The following is a 25207-nucleotide window of genomic DNA, read 5'->3' on the forward strand; positions in this document are numbered from 1 at the left end:
TAACCTTGAAGAAGGAATCTCATTTTACTGCCGTTTTGAAGAAAAACACAAGGCAACAAACTTATTCTTTTGGACACTTTTTGTGTTTCCAATAAATCTTGTACTGTGTTCTGCATTTCATAATTCCTTGTATTTATAGTAGTTGACAGATGAAATGTTTGGGAGTCTGTCCAGCAATGGAATTTTGAATTCAAAGTACTTTCTCCCTGAGATATTTACACCCAGTAAATGCAGTAGAGGGGGAGGCATCTTTGGTTTTCAAAAGCTGAAAGCAGTTGTAGCATTTATCCTGCCCCTGAAAACCAAGCAGCGAAGGATTTGTGGTATCAGTAAGCCTTAGTGAACATATATTGTCAACTGTTGAAAGCATTGGGAACTAGTTTTTATAACTATAGTGTATTATTTCAGCTAAAAGGACTGTGATGATAAAGAATGAACGCATTTACTGTTTGTCAGTGTTAGCACCAGTTAAGCGTTCTGCACGCCTCTGAGTAAATCTTGTCCACACTTTCCTATCTGATTAAATCTCATACCTCATTAAAATTTTGCTTACCATAGCTTTTGGAAGCTCTTCATTAAATACTTTTCCAGGAAAAATTTATCTTTATATGCAAACATTTTGGAATTTAAAGACAAAGGAAAGCTTTTCTCTTTCAACCATGCTATTATGTAATCCTTTTTAATTTAATCACTTAAGACAGTTATGTTGCTTAGATTTTTATAGACACCTATTTATAGACTGTGTAAACCACTTAACAGCTGAAGAAAAGGGAATTTAACGTTATACATGAGCTTCATTTCTTTTTTCTTTTTAAGACTTTTTTAGGGGAAGAATTATTTGATAATAGAATGATGTGGTGGGAAGAGCACTAGACTGTATTCTGAAAACCCAGGTTTCAGTTTATTCCTTACTGCTTCTTAGTTACAAACCCTGGCCACTTGGCCCCTCTGAGCCTGTTTCTTCATCTATAAAACTGACATTTTGTTTGTAAGGTTCAGTTAAGCCGATGTGTATGGAAATACTTCAGACTCTGAAATGGTATAAAGTATGTGATGTCTTATGAATATGAGGACTTTCATTTATAAACTCTTTCAGTCTTGCTGTGTGTCAGGTGTATGGATTTTAGCCTTAGAAAGCTCCTGTGCTGAACAGGAGAGTCTAGAACAGCTGTAAGAGAATTCAATCTTGGTTCATTTCAGAGTTTTCATTCATTTCAAAATGGCTGCTCTTAAAAGTCAGTCATTTCACAGATTTTTTTTTTTTTTTTTAACGACGTTTACTTTTTTAGACTACATTTTCATTTTTGGAATAAATCCTGGTATTCTGATTAAAAATATGTGAGTGATGGTGGTGATGATGATGGTGGTGCTATTGGCGATGGTGATAGTGATGATGCAGTTGGTGATGATGGTGGAGATAACGATGATGGTAGTGGTGATCACGGTGATGGTGCTGGGGTGATGATGGTGATGGTGGTGGTAATGACGGTGTTGTTGGTGATGGTGGTAACAATGGTGATGGTGGTGGTGGTGATGAGGAGGAAGAGGAGACGTTCAAAGATTTGATAGAGTAGAACTAAAAGCATATTTTAATTAGTTCAGTATGCAATACAGTCCCCGGTTTGGGGGTTTTATATTTATAATTTTCAGAGAGATCCCTAAGCCTGCCCTTCAAAAGAGAGCTTATAAGTGGTAGGTACTTTTTTCTTTTTCCATGAACCTGCATTGAATTTTCAGTAAAATTAACTTTTGGAGAGCCAGACCATTTGATGAGGTGGAAGAACCAAGAAGTAAGGAACAAGAGAGCAGCAAAAGTATGGAAAAAAGGAAAAAAGAATAGCAGTATGTCTCGTAATGGTAGCCAAACATGGAATGTCAGCAGCTGCAGCCTGAAACTTCAGTGGGCTGGGCTGGCTGGGCACACTCCCTGCTCCTCTTCTGTGACAGAAGATGTACCAGGCCACAGCATGGCCGTGAGGCTGCAGCCTATCCCAAGAAGCGCAAGGAGGCTATTAGAGGTGAGAGAAAAGAGATGGTTGATTCACTGGTTCCTTTTTAAGTAAAATAGCATTGTTCCAAGTTGACTTCTGCAGTAAAACTTATATTTTTTATAATTGTTTTTATTTTTCTGGGTACATAGAAGGTATATATATTTATGGGTTACATGAGATATTTTGATACAGGCATGCAATGTGTAATAATCACATCAGGATAAATGGGGTATCAGTTATCTCAAGCATTTATCCATTGTGTTACAAATAATCCTATTATACTCTTTTATATTTTTAAATGGACAGTGAAATTATTTTTAGCTATAGTCAGCCAGTTATGCTGGTAATTACTAGGTCTTATTTATTCTTTCTAATTATTTTTTGTACCCATTAACCATCTCCACTTCTCCCCAACCCTCACTCTCCCACTACCCTTCCTAGCCTCTATCTTCGTAAGTTCAGTTATGTTCATTTTTAGCTCCCACAAATAAGTGAAAACATGCAAAGCTTGTCTTCCTCTGCCTGGCTTATTTTAATTAACATAGTGACCTCCAGTTCCATCCATGTTGTTGCAAATGACAGGATCTTATTCTTTTTAAGGCTGAACAGTATTCCATTGTGTATATGTGCCATATTTTCTTTATTCATCTGTTTATGGACACGTAGGTTGCTTCCAAATCTTGGTTGTTGTGAGTAGTGCTGCAGCAAACATCAAGCTATCTCTTCACTATACTGATTTCCTTTCTTTTGGGTATATACCTAGGAGTGAGGTAGAGTAACTTATTATCAAACCCTGTCTATGTTTTCAACAGAGATTCATAGTCTCAGTTGTAATTTTTTCTAACTAAAAAGGATTTTGAACTGTCAGTTCCTCTTGTACTAACTTTTCTGAATAGATAATCCAGTATTTTTGCAAATAACTTCAGTTAAGTTGGTTGCTAGTCAACATGGCAACCTAAGCTTAATCTTAATTTTACCTTCAAGACTGAAAATTTAAGCATCATTTACTAGCAAACTGCTTTCAAGTATTGATAAGAATTATTTATTCATTCATTCATTCAATGGATGTTTATTTACTGCTTCTTCTCTGTCAGGTACTCTGCTGAACACTGGCAATAAAAATAGGACCAAAATAGGCACCCCTTGCCTTCATGGTGTTTACAGCCTAGAGGGAGAACCAGCCAGTCACACGATGACTCACACTAGAATGTGTGCTCCATGAGAGAGAGGCCGTTCATCTTGTTTATGACTGCGTCTCCAGCACAGTAACTGCACATAGGAGGCACTCAATAATAGTTATTGTTTCAATCGAGTTGGCAAGCTCTGGGCCCATGAGCCACATCTGGCCCACCACCTATTTTTGGAAATAAAGTTTTGTTGGCACACAGCCACACTCATTCTGCTTTTATGCCACAGCAGCAGAAATGAGTAGTTGTGACAGAGACTGTATGGCCCACAGAGCCTGAAGCATTTTGGCTATTAGGCCCTTTACAGAAGTGGTTTGCCACCACCCTGGTTGGTCTAAGTGACTTGAAAGGAAGACTGTTACAATGAATGTATGAGGGAGTCATAACTATGGAACAAAAATGTCCCAAATTAAATGTCCATGGATTTGAGATAGGAAAAAAGAATAGACATTGAGCCCAGGTAGGGGATGGCACCTTTAACAGCCCTGTCTTTGGGAGGGCAGGACACAGATGGCACCTTGAGGAACTGTCTGGAGCACAGAGCAAGAGAAAGAATGATATGAGCGGCCTCAAAAGAGACCCAACCATTGGTGACCCACCGGGCATTCATTTGGAAAAGAGCACTGTATGCAATGTTGGGCACATTGTTGAGGGGGTGGGGGGCACAGGAGGGGGCGTGGGTAGAGACCTGTTGGAAAGTTATTGACAGTAATCCAGTCAAGATATGAGGGTGCTTGGAATAGGGGTAGTTAGAGGGAAGTTTTGTTTCTTGTTTTAATGGAAAAGGTTCTAGAAATACCCGGTATGTAAACTCAACAGGCATGACTTCATCCTTATGGCACCCTATATGGCCATCCTTATGGCACTTCAGCTGTTAGGGATGGATATTGGCCTTTGTAGAAGTGACTTTGCTTCCTGCCAGTATTGCCCTGTTGATGGTTATTTGGCTGTGGCATAGTTGAGATCTACACCTCAAAGCCTGGGAAGGTCGGAGTAAGAGACGTCATGGTAGTGGAAGTGGTTCTCTTAGAAGACAGATGTGCTTGTTCAAAGCAATCTGGGCTGTACAAGTGCAGCTGATTGGTGACTTCAGCTAGAACTCAGATTGTAGCACCGTGCATTTATGGTTTTGTTTGCCCAGGAAACATATATTGTTTGCCTATATGTGGCAAGCATTTTGAATGGAAAACTAAAAAGATATTTGCCATGCCCTCAAGGAACTCACCTTCAGAAATTAGACACTTAATTCAGGGATCAGAAGGGTTTTTGATCAGACTGCTCTGCCACCTGATTTGGATCACATTTAAGCATAAAAATTAAAAATTTTAAAAATATTTTTTCAATAGAAGTGTACAGAAAATAATGTAACTATATTCACAATAGAGATTTAACATAATAACATGCCAAATTTGCTTCAGGACTCTCTGTTTTAGAAATGTTATAGGTATCACCCTCCAACTCCATTCTGGTCCCCATCCCACCCCCAGAGGGAACCACAATTCAAAAATCATAGTGTTGTGTCATTTTCATCTAGAGTGTGACATTAAAGTGCATTTCTTAATTATTAATGAGGTTGATTATTTTTTCATATGTTAATGGCTTATGAGTTTTCTCTTTTTTAAATTGCCTGTTCCTATCCTTTTCCCATTTCTGATTGAGTTGTTGGTCTTTTTCTTACTGATTTTTAGGATTCTTTTTTTGAGATGGAGTCTCACTGTGTTGCCTAGGCCGGAATGCAGTGGCTCAATCTCGGCTCACTGCAACCTCCACCTCCCAGGTTCAGGCGATTCTCCTGCCTCAACCTCCGGAGTAGCTGAAATTACAGGCGTGCACCACCACTCCCAGCTAATTTTTGTATAAGTAGAGTCGAGGTTTCACCATGTTGGCCAGGCTGGTCTTGAACTCCTGACCTCAGGTGATCCACCCGCCTCAGCCTCCCAGAGTGCTGGGATTACAGGCGAGAGCCCCTGTGCCTGGCCAGGAATTCTTTAATCTGATAACCATACATTATCTGTTGTATCTTCTTCCTGCTGTGGCTTGTTTTTTTAGCTTTCATTATATGATATCTTTTGTTATATAGATGTTTTTAATATTAGCATAGTCAAATTTATCATCTGTTTATGTCTTATATATTTCATGTCTTCTATAAGAAGATACAATGTCCAGGGTCATAAAGATGGTCTCCTGTGTTTCCTTAGTAAGCTTTAAGTAGTTTTGCTTTTCCTAATTAGCTCTTTACTTTATCTAGAATGTATTTTTGTATACGATATAAGGGATCTACTTTCATTTCATGTGGCTAGACAGTTGTCCAACAGCATTTATTAGCCACCAGCTTATAATGCTATCCTTCTTTCAAACCTGTCATGTAACTGAGTGTGAACCTGTCAAATTGGGGGCCGAGCAATCCTCAAGTCCTGGAAGTAGACCATTAACAGAGGGCAGATCATTTTACAGTGTGACTGTCATGGAATGGAACCAATAATACTGTGTATTCAAATGGCAACTCACATATGGGAAAGAATGCATAGGTTGTTAACCCCCTGCTTTCTGGGTGTGGGTTGCAGTGAGTGCTATCCTAGTCAAGAGACAGGTTGCCTTATGGCACAACCTGTCCCTGAGGGAACCCAAACTGGTGGTAAAATGAAATGTGACAATATTTGCTGGCAACAAGCCATAATCTCTGTGTGTTAACTTGGTCTTATTTTCTGTGTTAAATGAGGAATGGCTCATTTATCTCTTTAGTCAGTTATTATATTAGATAGTTTTTCGAGTATGTGCGAAACCAAATTGTCATAAACCAGGGTTATAGATCCAACCCCTAATATTTGGCAGTGAAAAGAACCTAGTCGTTTTATAGCAGTTTCAACATTTAAAGTTTTCTGTTGCCTGTCTTCATTTTTCCTTTGTAATTTTCACCTGGAATTACATACCTACTTTGAAATCACCTAGAGCATAATTATAAAATCATTACATTGCTCTTAAATCAAGCAATAAAAATGTCTTTTAGGTTGATATTAGCTTTAGTATGGTCTTTCTAATGATAATGATAATTTTTTACACACTTCCTTTTTTTCCTTTACATCAAACTGTAAAAGAGAATTTATTTGGGAAATTCATGTTTTAACTGTATATAAGATTTTTCTTGTTAAAATAAATTTGAAGAGAACATAATTAAAAGATTCTAAAAGAGAAGAAAATATTTTATTGCAATTTATTTGTATATTGTAGTATTTAGAGAAATTCACCAAGGATTTCTAAATCATATATGTGGTTTGTTGTATATTTAGGTTAAATGATTTTTTTAACATTTCTTTTACTTTATTTTTGAGTGATACATACTTTGAATAAAGTCTGCCAAAAAGTTGATTGGAATATAAGTTTGACTGCGATGTTGGAAATACTTAAATAATTATTAAAGTCATAGGAAATAAAATGCAGATCCACACAGGGGATTCTTTAAAAGGACCCGAAGAGTTAAATACTGTAAGAAGATGACATGTAGTTATTCTAGGGATCTCCAAAGAAAAGACTAAAGAAATAGAAAGCAAGGATAGAGGGAATCCTTAGAGATCCAAAAGATAGCACCTGTAGGGCTTTCTTTTTCTTCTTTTTTCTTTTTTTTAGTGATGTCCTTGAGCTACAGATTTTTTTTTTTTATGAATGTGCAGGAGACAGTGATAAACCAAATTGCAGATAAGATCAGATAAAGTAGTATACATCTAATTAAACATTTCTAATCCTTAGTATTTTTGATAACATTTTGATAGCATTGTCTCCTTGTCTTTTCTCTCTTTCCTTCTGTCACCACTTCCCCCACCCCAAATATTGGTTCTGTTATGATTCTGCAATGCAATTTACAACTTTTTCCTACTGAAAGCCATGTTTCGCCTCTATATAATACTGTAATCTAATTAGAGATCTTAAAGAGAACTATAAGCTTTATTCAAAACTCCACGTGAACTTACTGTCATTGCCAGCATTTCTCAGTCTCTATATTTATAGGAGTTGCAAAGTCATGTATCTTTCAGAGCTGACTTTACTACAGATGCTTTCAGAGATGCTGATGTGCTAATGTGCATTGTGAATATTCTCCAGGGGGAATAATAGTATGGTGTAGTGGTAAGAATTGATATAATTTTAAAAACATTAATGCTTCTTAAAATGGGATCTATTAAGAAGACAAATAGCTTTTTTCTTTAAGTCATTTTTTAGTGCTTGTCATTCAGATTTGAAGACTTGAAATAAAGAGCTTCCCCAAAGACTAGTTAACAGTTGATTCATTGACAAATGGGTAGAAAATCTAATTTTGAATTTTGTTTCATCTTTTTCAGATCTCAGTCATAGTGGATTGGCAGATCATTATGAAAATTCCCACTGGGGACAGCAGCCTACTTACAGAAGCGAAGCCAACTGCAGCTGGGATAAAGTGATAATAGATAGGACTGACAAGGAGGCGTGGCCTTCCATCACAGGAACAGAGACTGAATCTGCCTCAGAATGTACTACAGACACTGACTCTGCCTCCAACTGTGGCTCAGAGAACAGTAGCATGGCTACAGGGAGTGCCCAGGGCAACTTCACTGGACATACCAAGAAGACAAATGGCAATAATGGCACCAATGGCGCACTCGTCCAAAGCCCTTCTAATCAGAGTGCCCTTGGAGCAGGGGGAGCGAACAGTAATGGAAGTGCGACCAGAGTGTGGGGTGTAGCCACAGGCTCCAGCTCTGGCCTGGCTCACTGCTCTATCAGTGGTGGGGATGGAAAAATGGACACTATGATTGGAGATGGGAGAAGTCAGAATTGCTGGGGTGCTTCCAACTCCAATGCTGGCATTAATCTTAACCTTAATCCTAATGCCAACCCAGCTGCCTGGCCTGTACTTGGACATGAAGGAACCGTGGCGACAGGCAACCCTTCCAGTATTTGCAGTCCAGTCAGTGCCATAGGTCAAAATATGGGCAACCAGAACGGGAACCCAACAGGCACTTTAGGTGCTTGGGGAAACTTGCTGCCGCAAGAGAGCACAGAACCACAAACGTCCACTTCTCAGAATGTGTCTTTCAGCGCACAACCTCAGAACCTTAACACTGATGGACCAAATAACACTAACCCCATGAACTCTTCACCCAACCCTATCAATGCAATGCAGACAAATGGACTGCCAAACTGGGGCATGGCTGTTGGTATGGGGGCCATCATCCCGCCCCACCTGCAAAGCCTTCCTGGTGCTAACGGATCATCAGTTTCTCAAGTCAGTGGGGGCAGTGCTGAAGGAATAAGCAATTCTGTATGGGGACTGTCCCCAGGTAACCCTGCCACAGGAAATAGCAATTCTGGGTTCAGTCAGGGGAATGGAGACACTGTGAACTCAGCATTAAGTGCTAAACAAAACGGATCCAGCAGTGCTGTGCAAAAGGAAGGAAATGGAGGAAATGCTTGGGATTCAGGACCTCCTGCTGGTCCTGGAATACTCGCCTGGGGAAGGGGCAGTGGCAACAATGGCGTTGGTAATATCCATTCGGGAGCTTGGGGCCACCCCAGCCGAAGCACCTCTAACGGTGTGAATGGGGAATGGGGAAAGCCCCCAAACCAGCATTCCAATAGTGACATCAATGGGAAAGGATCAACAGGGTGGGAGAGTCCTAGTGTCACCAGCCAGAACCCTACCGTGCAGCCTGGTGGTGAACACATGAACTCCTGGGCCAAAGCGGCATCTTCTGGAACTACAGCAAGTGAAGGAAGTAGTGATGGTTCTGGCAACCACAATGAAGGAAGCACTGGGAGGGAAGGAACGGGAGAAGGTCGAAGGCGAGATAAAGGGATTATAGACCAAGGGCATATCCAGTTGCCAAGGAATGATCTTGACCCAAGAGTTCTATCTAATACTGGTTGGGGACAGACTCCTGTAAAGCAAAACACTGCCTGGGAATTTGAAGAATCCCCTAGGTCTGAAAGGAAAAATGACAATGGGACAGAGGCCTGGGGTTGTGCAGCTACTCAGCCTTCAAACTCAGGGGGGAAGAACGATGGGTCCATCATGAACAGTACAAATACCTCTTCAGTATCTGGGTGGGTCAATGCGCCACCTGCCGCTGTGCCAGCAAACACAGGTTGGGGAGACAGCAACAACAAAGCGCCAAGTGGCCCGGGGGTTTGGGGGGACTCGATAAGCTCTACTGCTGTTAGTACTGCTGCTGCTGCCAAGAGTGGCCATGCTTGGAGTGGGGCCGCAAATCAGGAGGACAAGTCACCCACCTGGGGTGAGCCTCCAAAGCCCAAATCCCAACACTGGGGAGATGGACAAAGATCAAATCCAGCCTGGAGTGCCGGAGGGGGAGATTGGGCAGATTCATCATCTGTCCTTGGACACTTGGGGGATGGGAAAAAAAATGGATCTGGATGGGATGCTGACAGTAATAGGTCAGGGTCTGGTTGGAATGACACCACGAGGTCTGGGAGCAGTGGCTGGGGCAACAGCACAAATACAAAGGCCAATCCAGGTACAAACTGGGGGGAGACTTTAAAACCTGGCCCCCAACAGAACTGGGCTAGCAAACCCCAAGACAACAATGTGAGTAACTGGGGAGGAGCTGCTTCTGTGAAACAGACAGGAACAGGGTGGATCGGGGGGCCAGTACCAGTCAAACAGAAGGACGGCAGTGAGGCAACTGGCTGGGAAGAACCCTCTCCACCGTCCATTCGCCGCAAAATGGAAATTGATGATGGTACCTCAGCTTGGGGGGACCCAAGCAACTATAACAATAAAACTGTAAACATGTGGGATAGAAACAACCCGGTCATCCAGAGCAGTACCACGACCAATACCACCACCACCACCACTACCACGAGCAACACCACACACAGGGTCGAGACGCCGCCACCGCACCAGGCCAATACTCAGCTGAATCGATCACCATTGCTCGGTCCAGGTATGAAAGGTATTTCATGTTTCTTTACAAGTTAAAAAAAAAAGCTTATTCTCATTATATATTCATGAATACTCTGAGTAGTGTTTTTTTTTAATAGCAGATAGCATTAAAATAATTTCAGTTCCCTGCAATATTGTTTCTAAAGATTATCCAGTGAGAGCAAAGCAGGATCCTCTGGTGGTTTTCTATTCAAGAAAAAAATATATTAAGCACACTCAGTAGAACATCAAGCGAATGTTTGGGTGGTGGCAGTGGTGGCCTGGGGTGGAGACGATGGATTTGAAGACAATGACAGTGCATGATTCCAAGATTTTGTAACCATTTGGATACAAGAGCAAAGAAGAAGATAGGATAGACATGGCTCAGAACTTGGGCAAGTGTGCAGATGACTGTGTCAGTTCACTGGCATGCCCATGAGCGCAGCAGGAGGCTCAGAGCCCGCTGTGTCCAGTGGGGACAATAAAAGGTCCCAGATATGAAAGACCAGTTCTCAGCCAGAGGGGCGAGGTCCAGAGCAGAGAGATTTTAAGGTGGCAAAGTCACGAGCATGTTTCAGAGCTGTTAGAAAGGAACAAATGGAGATGAGAATGAGTGAAGAGGGAAGAGATCCCTGCATCCAGCAGGACAAGGGCACTTCACCCATCTTGCAAAGCAAGGAGCAGGAAAAAGCACTGCACAGGTGGCCCAGGCTGTCATGGCCAGAGGGCCAAGGCCACCTTCTGGGGTTCTTTTCTCTCTGGGAGTGTGGATAGCAGCCCAGAGTGGAGGAAGGCTGGCCAGGAGCAGCGGCATGAGTAGAGGGGGAGCGTGCATTAGCCCATGTAGAGGACAGGAACAGAGAACTGACTTGACTGGGGCCCCTGGAGAGTTGCTGGGCAATGTCAGGGCCCAGAGATCACCAGTGAATTTATTGGGACCTGCCACGTTCTAGGCTGTGCCCTAGTAGCTGGGTAAACTGCAGGGAGCAAAACAGTCAAAACCCTGCCATGGTGGGGTCTAGATCTAGTGAGGGAGGCAACAGCACGTGAATTAAAGTATATACATAGTGTTGGGCGGTGATGGTGCAGGGGAGGAAACAGTAAGCCTGGAAGGTCTGCACGCTGGGGACCAGTGGAGTTGGGGAATCACCATCTTGTGTAGGGCAGCCTGGGTATTTGGGCACCTTTTTGGTTTTTGTCATAAGCATTCAACAGGAGACTGTCCTGCTTGCTACATTAATTCAATTATGACTGCCCTACAGGACCTCCCCTGGCCCACCAGCTGGGCCCTCCAGCCTCCTCGTAGACTGCTTGGTAGTTCACTTGTACCTCAGTGAGGTTGCCACATCAGGAGTCCTTTATGGATCCTCAAGACAGTTTTAGCCTCCACCTAACACATCAATGTCACTAAACCAGAGGTCAAAAGCCAGCGGTCCATGGGCTGCACATAGTCCCACAAATGTGCGTTTTTGGCCCACATTTTCTCTGTGAATTGGCATTTTTTAATGCAGATGTTTTATATTAAATTACAGATTTCTGGCTTCATTTGGAAACCTGAAAAGTCTGACACATTGGATTCACATGGCAGCAGTCAGTCAGAGCCACTTGCCTTCATAAGGGCCTGTGCGTTCTCTCCATACAGTGTCACATTGCCCCCCGACCCCTGATGATTCCCAGCACTGAGGCTTTTGATCAGTAGCCATTGAGCATCATCAAGCTTGTGCTGCTGTTCTTACACTGGGCCTGTTTACGTTAACTGACTGGTTCCTTGGAGTACTTGAATTTGTTATTCCAATTTTTTACTAATATATGACTAATATTTCTAGGCCCTTACATTTTATAAAGTACTTGGGAGGATAAGGAGAAGCAGGAAGAAGGAAAATGAAGGGATTTGAAAAATAAGATTAGGTCGGGCGTGGTGGCTCACGCCTGTAATCCCAGTACTTCAGGAGGCCAAGGCAGGCAGATCATCTGAGGTCAAGAGTTTGAGACCAGCCTGACCAACAAGGTGAAACCCCGTCTCTACTAAAAATACAAAATTAGCCAGGCATGGTGGTGCATGTCTATAATCCCAGCTTCTCAGGAGGTGGAGGCAGGAGAATCGCTTGAACCCGGGAGGCAGAGGTTACAGTGGGCTGGGTTGGGGCCATTGCACTCCAACCTGGGCGACAGAGCGAAACTCTGTCTCGAAAAAGAAGATTCTTCCTAAGTAAGGAATAGTCTGGTGGGACAGGCCAGTAATATCAAATTTAATAGAGTTTAATTAGCGTTATAGTAAAGGTATGCAGAAAGTGATCTGAGAGCCCCCACCTGTAATGCCAGCTACTTGGGAGGCTGAGGTGGGAGGATGGCTTGAGCCCAGGAGTTCAAAGCCTGCCTGAGCGACATAATGAGACCCCATTTCTTTAAACAACAACAAAAAAGCTCCAGGAACAGAATTAATATGGTCATGCATCGCTTAACAATGGTGATACATTCTAAGAAATGTGTCATCAGACAATTTCAGCATTGTGTTAACATAAAGTATAGTTACATAAACCTGGGTGGCATAGCCTCCTAATCACCTAGGCTGTGTGGTACAGGCATTGCTCCTGGGCTACAAACCTGCCCAGCATATTACTGTACTGAATACTGTCGGCAGTTGTAGCACGATGGTAAGTATTTACATAGCTAAACATGAAAAGGGAACATTAAAATATGGTATAAAAGATTAAAAATGGTGCACCTGTATAGGGCACTTACCATGAGTGGAGCTTGCAGGACTGGGAGTGGCTCTGGGGGAGTCAGTGAGTTAGTGGTGAGTGGATGTGAAGGCCTGGGACACTACTGCAGACTACTGTGCACCACTGCAGACTACTGTACACTGCTGGAGACTGCTGCACACTACTGTACACTACTGTATACCACTTCAGACTACTGTACACTACTATACACCACTGCAGACTACTGTACACTACTGCAGACTACTACAAACTACTGTACACCACTACAAACTACTGTACACTGCTGGAGCTACTGCACACTACTGTATACCACTGCAGACTACTGTACACTACTGTATACCACTGCAGACTACTGTACACCACTGCAGACTACTGTACACCACTGCAGACTACTCAAACTAATATACACTACTGCAAACTACTATACACCACTGCAAACTACTGTACACTGCTGGAGCTACTGCACATTACTGGAGACTATTGCAGACTACACTACTATACACCACTATACACCACTGCAGACTACTGTGCACCACTGGAGACTACTGTACATCACTGCAAAGTACAGTTCACCACTGCACACCACTGGAGACTGCTGCACACCACTGGAGACTGCCGTAGACTTGGTGAACACTGTACACTTTAGGCCACGCTACATTTATTAAAAGATACCTTTCTTTCTTCAGTAACACTTAGCTTAAAACACAAACACATTGTACAGCTGTACAAAATTATTTTTTATACTCTTATTCTGTGAGCTTTTTTTTGTACCTTTTAAATTTTTTTGTTAACTAAGACACGAACACACACATTAGCCTAGGCCTGCACAGGACCAGGATCTTCAGTATCACTGTTGTCCACCTCCATACATTGTCCCATTGGAGATGCAGTAACAGGAAGTACAGTAAAGACATAAACCGGTAACATAGTCCTGTATTAGCATCATCGGTTGTGTGTGCTAGACCTTGCTGTGACTGGCCGCACAGTAGGTTCGTTTACACGAGCATGACCACAAACACATGAGAAATGCATTCTGCTGCATTATGATGGGTGCAGCATCATTAGGGATGATGGGAAATTTTCAGCTCCATTATATATAATCCTAGGGGGCCATTGTCATCTGCGCAGTCAGTTGACCAAAACGTCATTATGCAGCCCATGACTATTTTAAATTGGCTTGCATGTCCCATCTACCCTTAGTGGATAGTCCCAATTTGAGTGCCAATTCCTGGAAGAGCTCAAGCTACAGAGGGCCCTGTGCCTGGCACTGGAGTCTTGCAATAAGTGTGGTCTGGCCATGCTTGGCTGTCATGTATGGAACATTTTTATGGATCGTCTCACACTGAATCTTTACAGCTCCTTGGGCCTCATTTTACAAATGAGACCTAGGAGATTAAGTAGCTCTCCAAGGGTACGTATGTGGGAGGGAGATGGTGAAGTCTCAGATGTGTAATATATATGTAAAATATATATTTTATATATATATATGTAAAATATATATTTATATATATCCATGACACCCTACAGAGGTTAGAACCATATTGCGTTTGTTGGAGGATCTCCCCGTTGGAGGATATCTAAGGATATGTTATCTTTAGAAACTTTTTCTTTTAGAGACAGAGTCATGCTGTGTTGCCCAGGCTAGTCTCAAACTCCTGGCCTCAAGCCATCCTCTCACTTTGGCCTCCCAAAGTGTTGGGATCACAGGTGTGAGCCACCATGCCTGGCCAGAAGCTACTTTTTTTTTTTTTTTCTTGAGGCATCTCACTCTGTTGCCTGGGCTAGAGTGCAGTGGCACGCTCTCGTCTCACTGCAGCCTCCACCTCCCGGGTTCAAACGATTCTCCTGCCTCAGCCTCCCAAGTAGCTGGGATTACAGGCGAGCACCACCATGCCTGACTAATTTTTGTATTTTTAGTAGAGATGGGGTTTCACCATGTTGGCCAGGCTGGTCTGGAACTCCTGACCTCAAGTGATCCACCCACCTCAGCCTCCCAAAGTGCTGGGATTACAGGCATGAACCACCATGACTGGCCCAGAAACTACTTTTTTTTTTTTTTCTTTTTTTGAGACAGAGTCTCGCTCTCTGCCTGGGCTGGAGTGCAGTGGCGCGATCTCGGCTCACTGCAAACTCCACCTCCCAGGTTCACGCCATTCTCCTGCCTTAGCCTCCCGAGTAGCTGGGACTACAGGCACCCGCCACCACGCCTGGCTAATTTTTTTATATTTTTAGTAAAGATGGGGTTTCACTGTGTTAGCCAGGATGGTCTCAATCTCCTGACCTCATGATCTGCCAGCCAGCCTTGACCTCCCAAAGTGCTGGGATTACAGGCATGAGCCACCGCACCTTGCCCAGAAACTACTTTTAACTCGTTTTTGGTAGCTAAAACATGGGAGCTTCACTCCGAAAAAGGCATTCTTGTTCAGTTAAAGGAGCCAAAATAATTATCTTTTATATGAAAAATATTTATAGTTTTTTAAACAAATTGCGTGTATTATCACCAAATAGAAAGAAGGAAAATGTGCTGTAACTGCTACACCTTAACAGTGTACTCTGTTCTCCCCTGCAACTCTTGCAGCCGGTGCATGTGTGTGCTCTTTGTAGTTGTAGCAGTATTATAGGAGCAGTTGAAAATCTAGTTTTACCAATTAACAGACAAAGTTACACAAATTTTTTTCCATGTAGAAGTATGCTCACATGCTGAAAGTATGTCAAGTTTAGTATATTGCACAACATATGGGATTATTCATTTTTTTCATTTATAACAATCTGTTTTTCTACCTCTGGCATAAAGTGGCTACACTGAATATTATTCCTGCCCTGTATTACCTGTGATGTATAAGTCTCAGACATGAACCAAGCCTTCTTTTGCAGTGAGAGCAAAAATCATAAGTATGATTACTTAAGAATTACAAGTAATCATAGCCTTTCACTCTCCAAGCTTGTTAGACCAAGCTATTCTTTGAGACTGTAGAATTAACAGTTCCACACCAGTTCCCTTCATAGAGGTGACAGCATGCAGGAGTGGCATTACCCCCGGTGGCAGCCCCTTGCCCTCCTCTCTGGGGACTGTGCCATCTGGGCAGTCAGGGTCAGCAAGGGCAGCAGCAGTCTCAGCACCTGCCAGGCCGTGCTGCCCACTGGCTTGAATGCCTGCACAGCTTTCCATAGCTATTGGGACTCCCAGACAGAAGCCTTCCACTTGTGACTACCTCATGAAATTTCTGCTATTTTTAAAGTTGGTGTTTTTAGGTTTTATGCAATTTTGCTGTTGACCTATGCTGAATTTGTAGAATTTTCACTTATGTCAGAGTTTGGGTTTTAAGTTGTTGATCATTACCACTTAAGGGTATTGATCTCTCCTATCTTAGAAAATATGATTTCCGAATTACATATTTTGTATGTGTGTTGTTTTAAAGGAGCGAATGCTACAGTACAGTCATTTTTGTCCTATGCTTGTTGATTTTAATTAGTTTTCTGTGAGCCTGAGGAAAACATAGTATTTTAGGAAATGCAGTATAGCTTCCTAAACTTGATTGTCTGGACCTGGTTCAGATTCATTCTGGAGATAAAACAGCAGTATTAGTCCAGAGAAATATCCCTGTGCCTGTCTTTTTATCAGAAATTGTAGGCTGCCTGAGAAGGGCTCCAGAGGCCACACCTGACACAGGATGTAAAGTTGTCTACACTGGCTCACACACATCCTCCTCCTTCAACATTGCCTCAATTACTGTCTCTGGTGCAAGCCAGAATTGCAGGACCTTGTGTTCTGCTGCACATACGAAGCTATTAAGTCATCATAAAATCAGTCTGCTGTTTTACCAGTTAGTGGGATGTGGCAGAAAGGGCCAAAGTGCAAACATAACATTTTTGTGTGTTCTAAGGGAATGAAAGCAGGCCCTAAAAATACTCAGAGCCCATGATTACCTCGCGTACGCAGACATAAATATTCTGGGACACTTAAAAACCAACTTGCAGCCACACAAGAGAACATTGAATATTAATTAATAAAACCATTTAGTGAGCAACGGAGCCTCGTAGTTGGCTCTGAATCTCACAATGAAATTGAACAAGAACTTCCAGGGATTTCACCTCTGAACTCCGATTTCACTGAAATGTAGATAATTTTAGAGTTAAATATGAAGGCCATTACACAATTGATCCAAGTAAACCAGCAGCAGTGGGGTAGTGACATCTCACTGTGTCTTCCAACAGTGGCTAGAAGTAAAATATTACATATGCCAATCAGAAAACTGGCAGGGAGTCTACTGCTAATACTAATCTTCGTCTAGAATTTGTTGTGTGTTCATTTTGCTGCCTATTTGCGGCTCTTCAGAGATGCCTCTCAGCCATAGCAGGTATTCCAGCTGTGCTGGTGGTGACCCCTGTGGGCTCCCACAAGTCAGCGAAGGTTCTAGCCAGAGGCATACTTTACTTTGCATGTGGGTACTTAATCTGGTGACACTTGCTTTAAAACTTAGTTTTCTGAAACAATTATCTTATAAAATATAAAAGCAGAGATTGTGTGCATTAATCATGAAAGAGGCCTATCTCCAATTCACTAAACTAAAACTTGGAAAAAAATAGATTTAGGAAGCTTCTGCCTACAAAGGCGAGACGTGTATTGTTTCTCTAAGTCTCATCAGCAGCAGAAGCCAGAGAGCAGTGGCCTTCCTTCCAGACTCCTGTCCTAGGAAGTTTATCATTCTTTAGTATAAAAACTACACCAAAAGACAGTCACCTGCAGATGGAGTGAATCGCAAGATCCTGTTACAGCTCAGCTGTTTTAACATAACTTCAGAAATAGATCCCATTGACCTCTCCAGCCAGAAGTAATTCTATTTTAAGCACTATGCAGTAGTTACTGAAAGAGGAATGGTCTGAGTGATATATGCTTTTTGTGGATGTGGGATTTTTCTTGGGTTTTGTTTGGCTGGGTTGTTTTTGCTTTCCTGTGTTTGAGGGGTTTGCTAAGTGGGGCTGAACTTGAGCAAGGGCTGGGGAGTTGGGAGCCTGCTACAGAAGTAGGAAGAGATGCTTCTCAGTGCAAGTCCATGGCATGAGACACGTGAACCCCACATGCCAAGGCCTTAGCTTTAGGTACCTTCAACTCGAAATAGGTAAATGATGAAGACAGTTGAAAATACAGTGTGAGGCCGGACACAGTGGCTCACACCTGTAATCTCAGCACTTTGGGAGGCTGAGCCAGGTGAGTTGCTTGAACCCAGGAGTTTGAGAACATCCTGGGCAACCTAGTGAGACCCATGTCTCTACAAAAAAAATACAAACATTAGATGGGCATAGTAGCATGCGCCTCTAGCCCCAGCTACTTAGGAGGCTGAGGCAGGAGGATCACCTGAGCCCAGGGAGTTAAGTTAAGGCTGCAGTGAGCTGTGGTTGCACCACCACCTTGCAGCCTGGACAACAGGAGACCCTGTCTCAAAAAAAAAAAAGAAGAAGAAGAAAATATAGTGTGCCCCCCGCCCCCAATGCCGGTAGGAAAGAGTTACCACATTAAAATCTGTATTAATGTAGTGAAATCAAAAGTAAATAAGATGGTTTTCCTTTTCTAATACTTACTCCACATGATGACTCAATAAGGCAGGCAGAAGAAGCTCTTCTAAGGGAAGTTGCTGTGCAGCTTGAGGCCCATGGTCAGCTTCTAGAAAGGACCCCGAATCATTAACCCTCAAATAGAGTCCCCTGAATTTGGAACGGAAGTGTAAAATGCCCACCACGAAGACTTTCAGAGAAGTAGGATACTTTGCCATCTGACTATACTCTTGTATAATGAACAAATTCTTCTATATAAAGTTTCACTGTATAAAGACCCATCTTGATTTCAGATAAGAAAGTTTTATTGATCTTGCAACTATCAATTCTGCTCTGTTCCTCCATAAGCAAGTACCCAACCAATCATAGTAAATTTACATTAAGCTTAAAGGCTATTGGTATGAGTAAAAAAATTTCATCTCGTTAATATTTAGGTCAGGTTAATATTTAGGTTAGGTTAATATTTAGGTCACCTTAAAAAGCCAAGCACATAGCAAGCACTCAATAAATGCCTGATCGATTGCATTTTTAATCTTTTATCTTTTTTTTTTTTTTTTTTTTTTTTTTTTGAGACAGAGTCTTAACTGTCTCCCTCTGTCACCCAGGCTGAAGTGCAGTGGTGTGATCTCAGCTCACTGCAACCTCCGCCTCCCAGGGTCAAGCAGTTCTCGTCCCTCAGCCTCCTGAGTAGCGGGTACTACAGGTGTGTGCCACCATGTTGGCCAGGCTGGTCTTGAACTCCTGGCCTCGAGTGATCCACCCACCTCGGTCTCCCAAAGTGCTAGGATTACAGGCGTGAGCCACCGTGTCTGGCCTAGTCCTTTATCATATACTCTAATTAATTACAATTGGCCACTTTTCAACTAAACCTTTCCTCCCAAAAAGGACTGCCCATCACACTTACAAAGCCATGTAAATGACATCCATGGAACAAGCTAGAATTGATTTCTTATTTCATAGAGGAAAGAATTCCATCCACTGACTTAATTATCTGTAATGCTTAAGATGTGATGTGCTTAACAGTGTTTAGTGAGAGAAAGATTCTCTGTTCCTTGGTCCTGTTTCTTGGCCTTTTCTCCATCTGCTGCTCATTTTTATAGCCAGCTTCCGGGTGCATGCCATATTTTCTCCATTCCGATGGAAAGATGAATGTATATTTTAAAATTGAATGAAAACTACAAAATCCTGGCTGTGTTTTATTATCCCCATCTTTGTTTGTCAATTTGAAGAAATTGAAGGGAGGTAACGATTCTAAGACCCCGTAGTACAGAAATATTCTGCAAAAAGCAGTAGTATTTGAAGGATCATTTTTAAAAGTTTAATATCAGTATTTTAAATGTAAGAAATTTGTTCTACCTCATCAATTCTAACTTTAAAAGAATTCCTATAAATTATTAAAAAGATGCCAAATTCATTCTGATGATAAACACTTAAGAGTAGAGATTGTTTTAATTCTGTGTACTTAAAATCATTTTCTATGTGCTGAAACTACTTGTTTTGCGTCAGAATTTTCTATTGCATTTCAGTTTTTAGCATCTCTTCTAGAACCTTTAGAGTGTCAGATGGTACATCCTAGCGTTTCTGTTAGGATGCAGATAAGTTGTAGTCTTGCAAGATTCAACTGAAAATGAAAATACTGGGCCAGGTGTGGTGGCAGGCGTCTGTAATCTCAGCTACTCCGAAGCAGGAGGATCGCTTGAATCTAGGAGTTCGAGGCTGCAGTGCGCTATGATCACACTTAAGAATAGCCACTGCATTTCAGCCTAGGCAACATAACAAGACCCCATCCCTATTAAATAAATATAAAAATGGAAATATTCGGTTTTTTCATTTTTTGGGTAAGCAAGTGTTCTTCCATTTCTTTCTAAGATTTTGAAATGTGATGCTTGCAAGTCGTTTGCCTTCTCCATGAAAATACTCACTAGACATTTCTGCTGCCTTTAAGAGGAATTTAAAATTCTTTACAAAAATCAATTAACTATGCTTACCACAATCTTAGTATTTATCCTTAGTTTTGACTTAAACAATTTGTAATACGTATTGCCTCCTCAAAGAGATGGAGGTCTAGAGATAAACAAATTCTAGGTGAGTTTATTATTTACTTACAGTAAATTAGTATTTTTATAGCTAATTGGGCTTTAGCAACACATAAGTTATTTTAGCTTCCCAAAACCTTGATAATTTTATTAGCTATGTTAATGTCTCTGATTTAATTTTGTCCTTTCAATTTGTAAAACTCCTTCTCCCAATATATATTATTGTCTTTCGTGTAATTAAAGTTAATATTGTAGTTAGCAATTGCCAGCGATAACTGGTTAGGGCTAACTCCCCTGTTATTGGTAACTATTTACATAATATATTGCTCAGCATAGAGCTTCTAATTTAAAATGATTTCTAGGTTGTATATCCTTTTGTTATTAATCCATCTTACTGCATTTTCTTAGAATAAAGAGTATCAAGGGAACTGATTCCATACTATTTTTAGTCAGAAAATTAATACATTTCATAATTAATGTTGTAATATCCACGTTGAGGCCAAACAATGTAAAATTGATGGTTAACTATTTGCATTTTATACTGTAAGCTTTTCTCTTGAACTGTCTCATGCTTTCTACAGTTATGACTTAAAATATTTACATTTCTGTCTCTGAGCATAATGTATCTGTATGAAAATTACAACTGCTACAAGCTGTCAACCTGACTATCAGCAGTGTCAGGTGAGCTTATGGCAGAAGCAAAAGATTAGAATTTGAAGCAAAAGATTAGAATTTGAGTTGATTTGGAAAAATAAGATTGACCTATGCAATATAAAATGTTTTTTGTACTGAAGAGTGAAGGGCATGGGGAAATCCTCCTTGTTACCTGGTGTCATAACCTCTTTTGTGCCTGTAGATAATACAGTTGGCCCTTGAACAGTTTGGGATTAGGGTTATCAAAAGTATAAATTAGGGCTTCCCAAAAACTTAGCTACTTGACCAGAAGCCTTATTGATAACAAACAGTCAGTTAACACATACTTTTTTATGCCTTCAGAGTTTTATACAATAAGATAAGCTAGAGAATGGAAGACATTATTAAGAAAATTGTAAAGGCTGGGTGCAGTGGCTCACGCCTGTAATCCCAGCACTTTGGGAGGCCAAGACAGGCGGATCACTTGACGTCAGGAGTTCAAGACCAGCCTGGCCAATATGGTGAAACCCTGTCTCTACTAAAAATTCAAAAATTATCCGGGCATGTTGTTGCATGCCTGTAGTCCCAGCTACTCGGGAGACTGAGGCATGAGAATCTCTTGAACCCGGGAGGCGGTAGTTGCAGTGAGCCAAGATGGTGCCACTGCACTCCAGCCTGGGCAACAGAGCAAGACTCTGTCTCCAAAAAAAAAAAAAAATACACACATATATATATGTATATATGTAAGGAAGAGAAAGTATATTTACTATTCATTAGGTGGAAGTAGATCATCATAAAGGTCTTCATCCTCATCATCACCATGTTGAGGAAGAGGCTGAGGAGGAAGCGGGGGCCTTGGTCTTGCTATCTCTGGGGTGGTGGAGGTGGAAGAAAATTTGTGTATAAGTAGATCCCTAAAGTTCACACCCATGTTGTCAAGTGTCACCTGTGATGCCACAGGCTTCTATATGCGTCTCTAACCTGTTTCCACAAGAGACCAATTCCTGAGGATGCTGTTGCAACAGGACTTGGCAGAGGAATGAAAGGGTTCCTGAAAAACCCTCCCAGAGTACCTATAGGAACTACTTTGATCTGTAATTCAAGTCTCATCTGCCTTCTAAGACAGAAACCTCAGATCTCCCTCAGCTTGTGGGTGGTACCATGGGAACCATCTGCATTTTCCAGTTATGACTTCACCTTTATGTGTTTAATCTGCCGTCTTCTCATTTCTTTGCCCAGATAAGGTGATCTGTGTCTATGATGGTCAAAAGATAAACAAGAATAATATTTCAGTATATATTTGCAACTCACAAATTTTTCTTAGAATGATATCTTTTATGTCATTACATATAATACAATAAGTAAACAAGCTTTTAACCATAGTTTTAAACTATTCTTCTAAACCCTACTGTGTTGCAAATGCTGACAATTGAATAGGCTTTAATGTTTAATGGACTTTTAAAGTTGTAAATGGGTAGTGGTCAGGAGTTAGAAAATGGCAATTTTTTATTTTTTCATTTTTTGAGACAGATTCTCGCTCTGTTGCCCAGGCTAGAGTGCAGTGGCACAATCTTGGCTCACTCCAACCTCTGCCTCCCGGGTTGCCAAAGTATAACTTAGGACTTCACAAAACATAACTACTTGGTTCCTGGGTTCAAGAGATTCTCCTGCCTCAGCCTCCCCAGTAGCTGGCATTACAAGTGTGTGCCACCACACCCAGCTAAATTTTTGTATTTTTAGTAGTGACTGGGTTTCACCATGTTGGCCAGGCTGGTCTTAAACTCCTGACCTCAAGTAATCCACCCACCTCCCAAAGTGCTGGAATTACAGGCATGAGCCACAGCATCTGACCAGTTTTAAGAAGCTAAACAAGCCATTTGCAGTGACACGCCCCAGTAGTCCCAGCTACTCAGGAGGATTGAGTGAGCCCAGGAGTTGAGGCCAGCCTGGGCAACACAGTGAGTCACCGTCTCTAAACAAAAATAAATAAATAAAAAGTTTAAAATACAAAGCTAAACAAATCGGATTACATGTAATACATTTGCCTCCTTTAAGTTTTCTACTAAGGGCTATTCTAAGGATAGATTATCTTGAAATTATTTTGAAATTGAAAACTGAATTATATTTTTACTTTTCTCTGATGCACTTTCATTATTTTCTCTACCCCTTGGAACCTTTTTCAGTTTCATCAGGCTGGGGAGAAATGCCTCATGTTCACTCAAAGACTGAAAACTCTTGGGGAGAACCATCCTCCCCTTCTCCCCTGGTGGATAATGGCACAGCAGCGTGGGGGAAGCCACCCAGCAGTGGTAGCGGGTGGGGAGATCACCCTGCCGAACCACCAGTGGCGTTTGGAAGAGCTGGCGCACCTGGTGCTGCCTCAGCCCTGTGCAAACCAGGTAAGCCTAGCGTCGTGCTTGCCCTGATCTGGCAATTTAGAAATGACTCAAAGTATTGAATTTTAAAAATTAGAGTTTTGGCCGGGCGCGGTGGCTCAAGCCTGTAATCCCAGCACTTTGGGAGGCCGAGACGGGCGGATCACGAGGTCAGGAGATTGAGACCATCCTGGCTAACACGGTGAAACCCCGTCTCTACTAAAAATACAAAAAACTAGCCGGGCGAGGTGGCGGGCGCCTGTAGTCCCAGCTACTCCGGAGGCTGAGGCAGGAGAATGGCGTAAACCCGGGAGGCGGAGCTTGCAGTGAGCTGAGATCTGGCCACTGCACTCCAGCCCGGGCTACAGAGCAAGACTCCGTCTCAAAAAAAAAAAAAAAAATTAGAGTTTTAGGATACTTTCCTCATTATATTTACGCTTTTACTACAAACCAAGAATCTTGGCCAAGCACAGTGCCTCACACCTGTAATCCCAGCACTTTGGGAGGCCAAGGCAGGAGGATCTCTTGAGCCCAGGAGTTCGAGACCAGCCTGGGCAGCATAGTGAGACCTTACCACTACAAAAAAAATGGAAAAATTAGCCGGGCATGGTGGCACACGCCTGTAATCCCAGCTACTCGGGAGGCTATGGTGGGAGGATTGCTTGAGCCCGGGAGGTTAAGACTGTAGTGAGTCATGATTGTACCACTGCATCCAGCCTGGGCAATAGAGCAAGACCCCATCTCTTAAGAAAAAAAAAAAGCCAAGATTAATTTTTTAAAATATTTGCCATGCCTGATACGTGAACACAAAGGCGGTTTTAAGAGATGTCCATGCCCTCCTTTTATAATAATACAAATAAATGCAAGAATCAAAGCAACCAGCATATTATGTTTGATTCTCCTGGTAATGCCCACACTACTTCAGCAGTATTCTTGTACCTGCCACATTAAGTAATTTAAACCTGCTATTTCACTGAGCAAGAAAGATAAAGCATGTCATCTTCTTTTTTTTTTTTTTTTTTTTTTTTTTTTTTTTTTTTTTTTGAGACGGAGTCTCGCTGTGTCTCCCAGGCTGGAGTGCAGTGGCATGATCTCGGCTCACTGCAAGCTCCGCCTCCCGGGTTCATGCCATTCTCCCGCCTCAGCCTCCCGAGTAGCTGAGACTACAGGCGCCCGCCACCATGCCCGGCTAGTTTTTTTGTATTTTTAGTAGAGACAGGGTTTCACCGTGTTAGCCAGGATAGTCTTGATCTCCTGACCTCGTGATCCACCCGCCTCGGCCTCCCAAAGTGCTGGGATTACAGGCTTGAGCCACCGCGCCCGGCCGCATGTCGTCATCTTTTTTTTTTTTTTTTTTTTGAGACGGAGTCTCACTCTGTCACCCAGGCTGGAGCGCAGTGGCCGGATCTCAGCTCACTGCAAGCTCCGCCTCCCGAGTTGACGCCATTCTCCTGCCTCAGCCTCCCGAGTAGCTGGGACTGCAGGCGCCCGCCTCCTCGCCCAGCTAGTTTTTTTTTTGTATTTTTTAGTAGAGACGGGGTTTCACCGTGTAGGCCAGGATGGTCTCGATCTCCTGAGCTCGTGATCCGCTGTCTCGGCCTCCCAAATGCTGGGATTACAGGCTTGAGCCACCTTGCCCGGCCTTGTCATCTTCTTGAGATAAGTTTTTGAAAATACGTTTTACCTCACAGCAGCCTAACATATCTTGCCATCTTGCCCTGCTTTCATCTTGTCAACAGAATTCCACTTTGGGTGGAATTCGCCATGTTTGTTTTCAAGTTATTTATCCCTAAACAACT

General features: G+C 42.2%; 1 protein-coding gene across 18 annotated transcripts in view; it reads left to right on the forward strand.

Moving 5' to 3' along the window:
• Positions 1–25207, forward strand: part of LOC105469230 (trinucleotide repeat containing adaptor 6C) — a 154243-nt gene that overhangs the window by 84646 nt on the left and 44390 nt on the right. For 11 of the 18 annotated variants that reach the window (XM_071081709.1, XM_071081710.1, XM_011720024.3 and 8 more), the window contains 2 exons: positions 7510–10119; positions 23217–23432. In XM_071081709.1, coding sequence (XP_070937810.1) covers positions 7510–10119; positions 23217–23432 — 2826 coding nt within the window. Of the gene's footprint in view, positions 1–7509; positions 10120–10175; positions 12743–23216; positions 23433–25207 lie in introns of those variants that run through there. The other 7 variants (XM_011720021.3, XM_011720026.3, XM_011720023.3 and 4 more) reach the window with 2 other exon arrangements.

Source organism: Macaca nemestrina, chromosome 17 (assembly GCF_043159975.1).
Source record: "Macaca nemestrina isolate mMacNem1 chromosome 17, mMacNem.hap1, whole genome shotgun sequence".
NCBI lineage: Eukaryota > Metazoa > Chordata > Mammalia > Primates > Cercopithecidae > Macaca > Macaca nemestrina.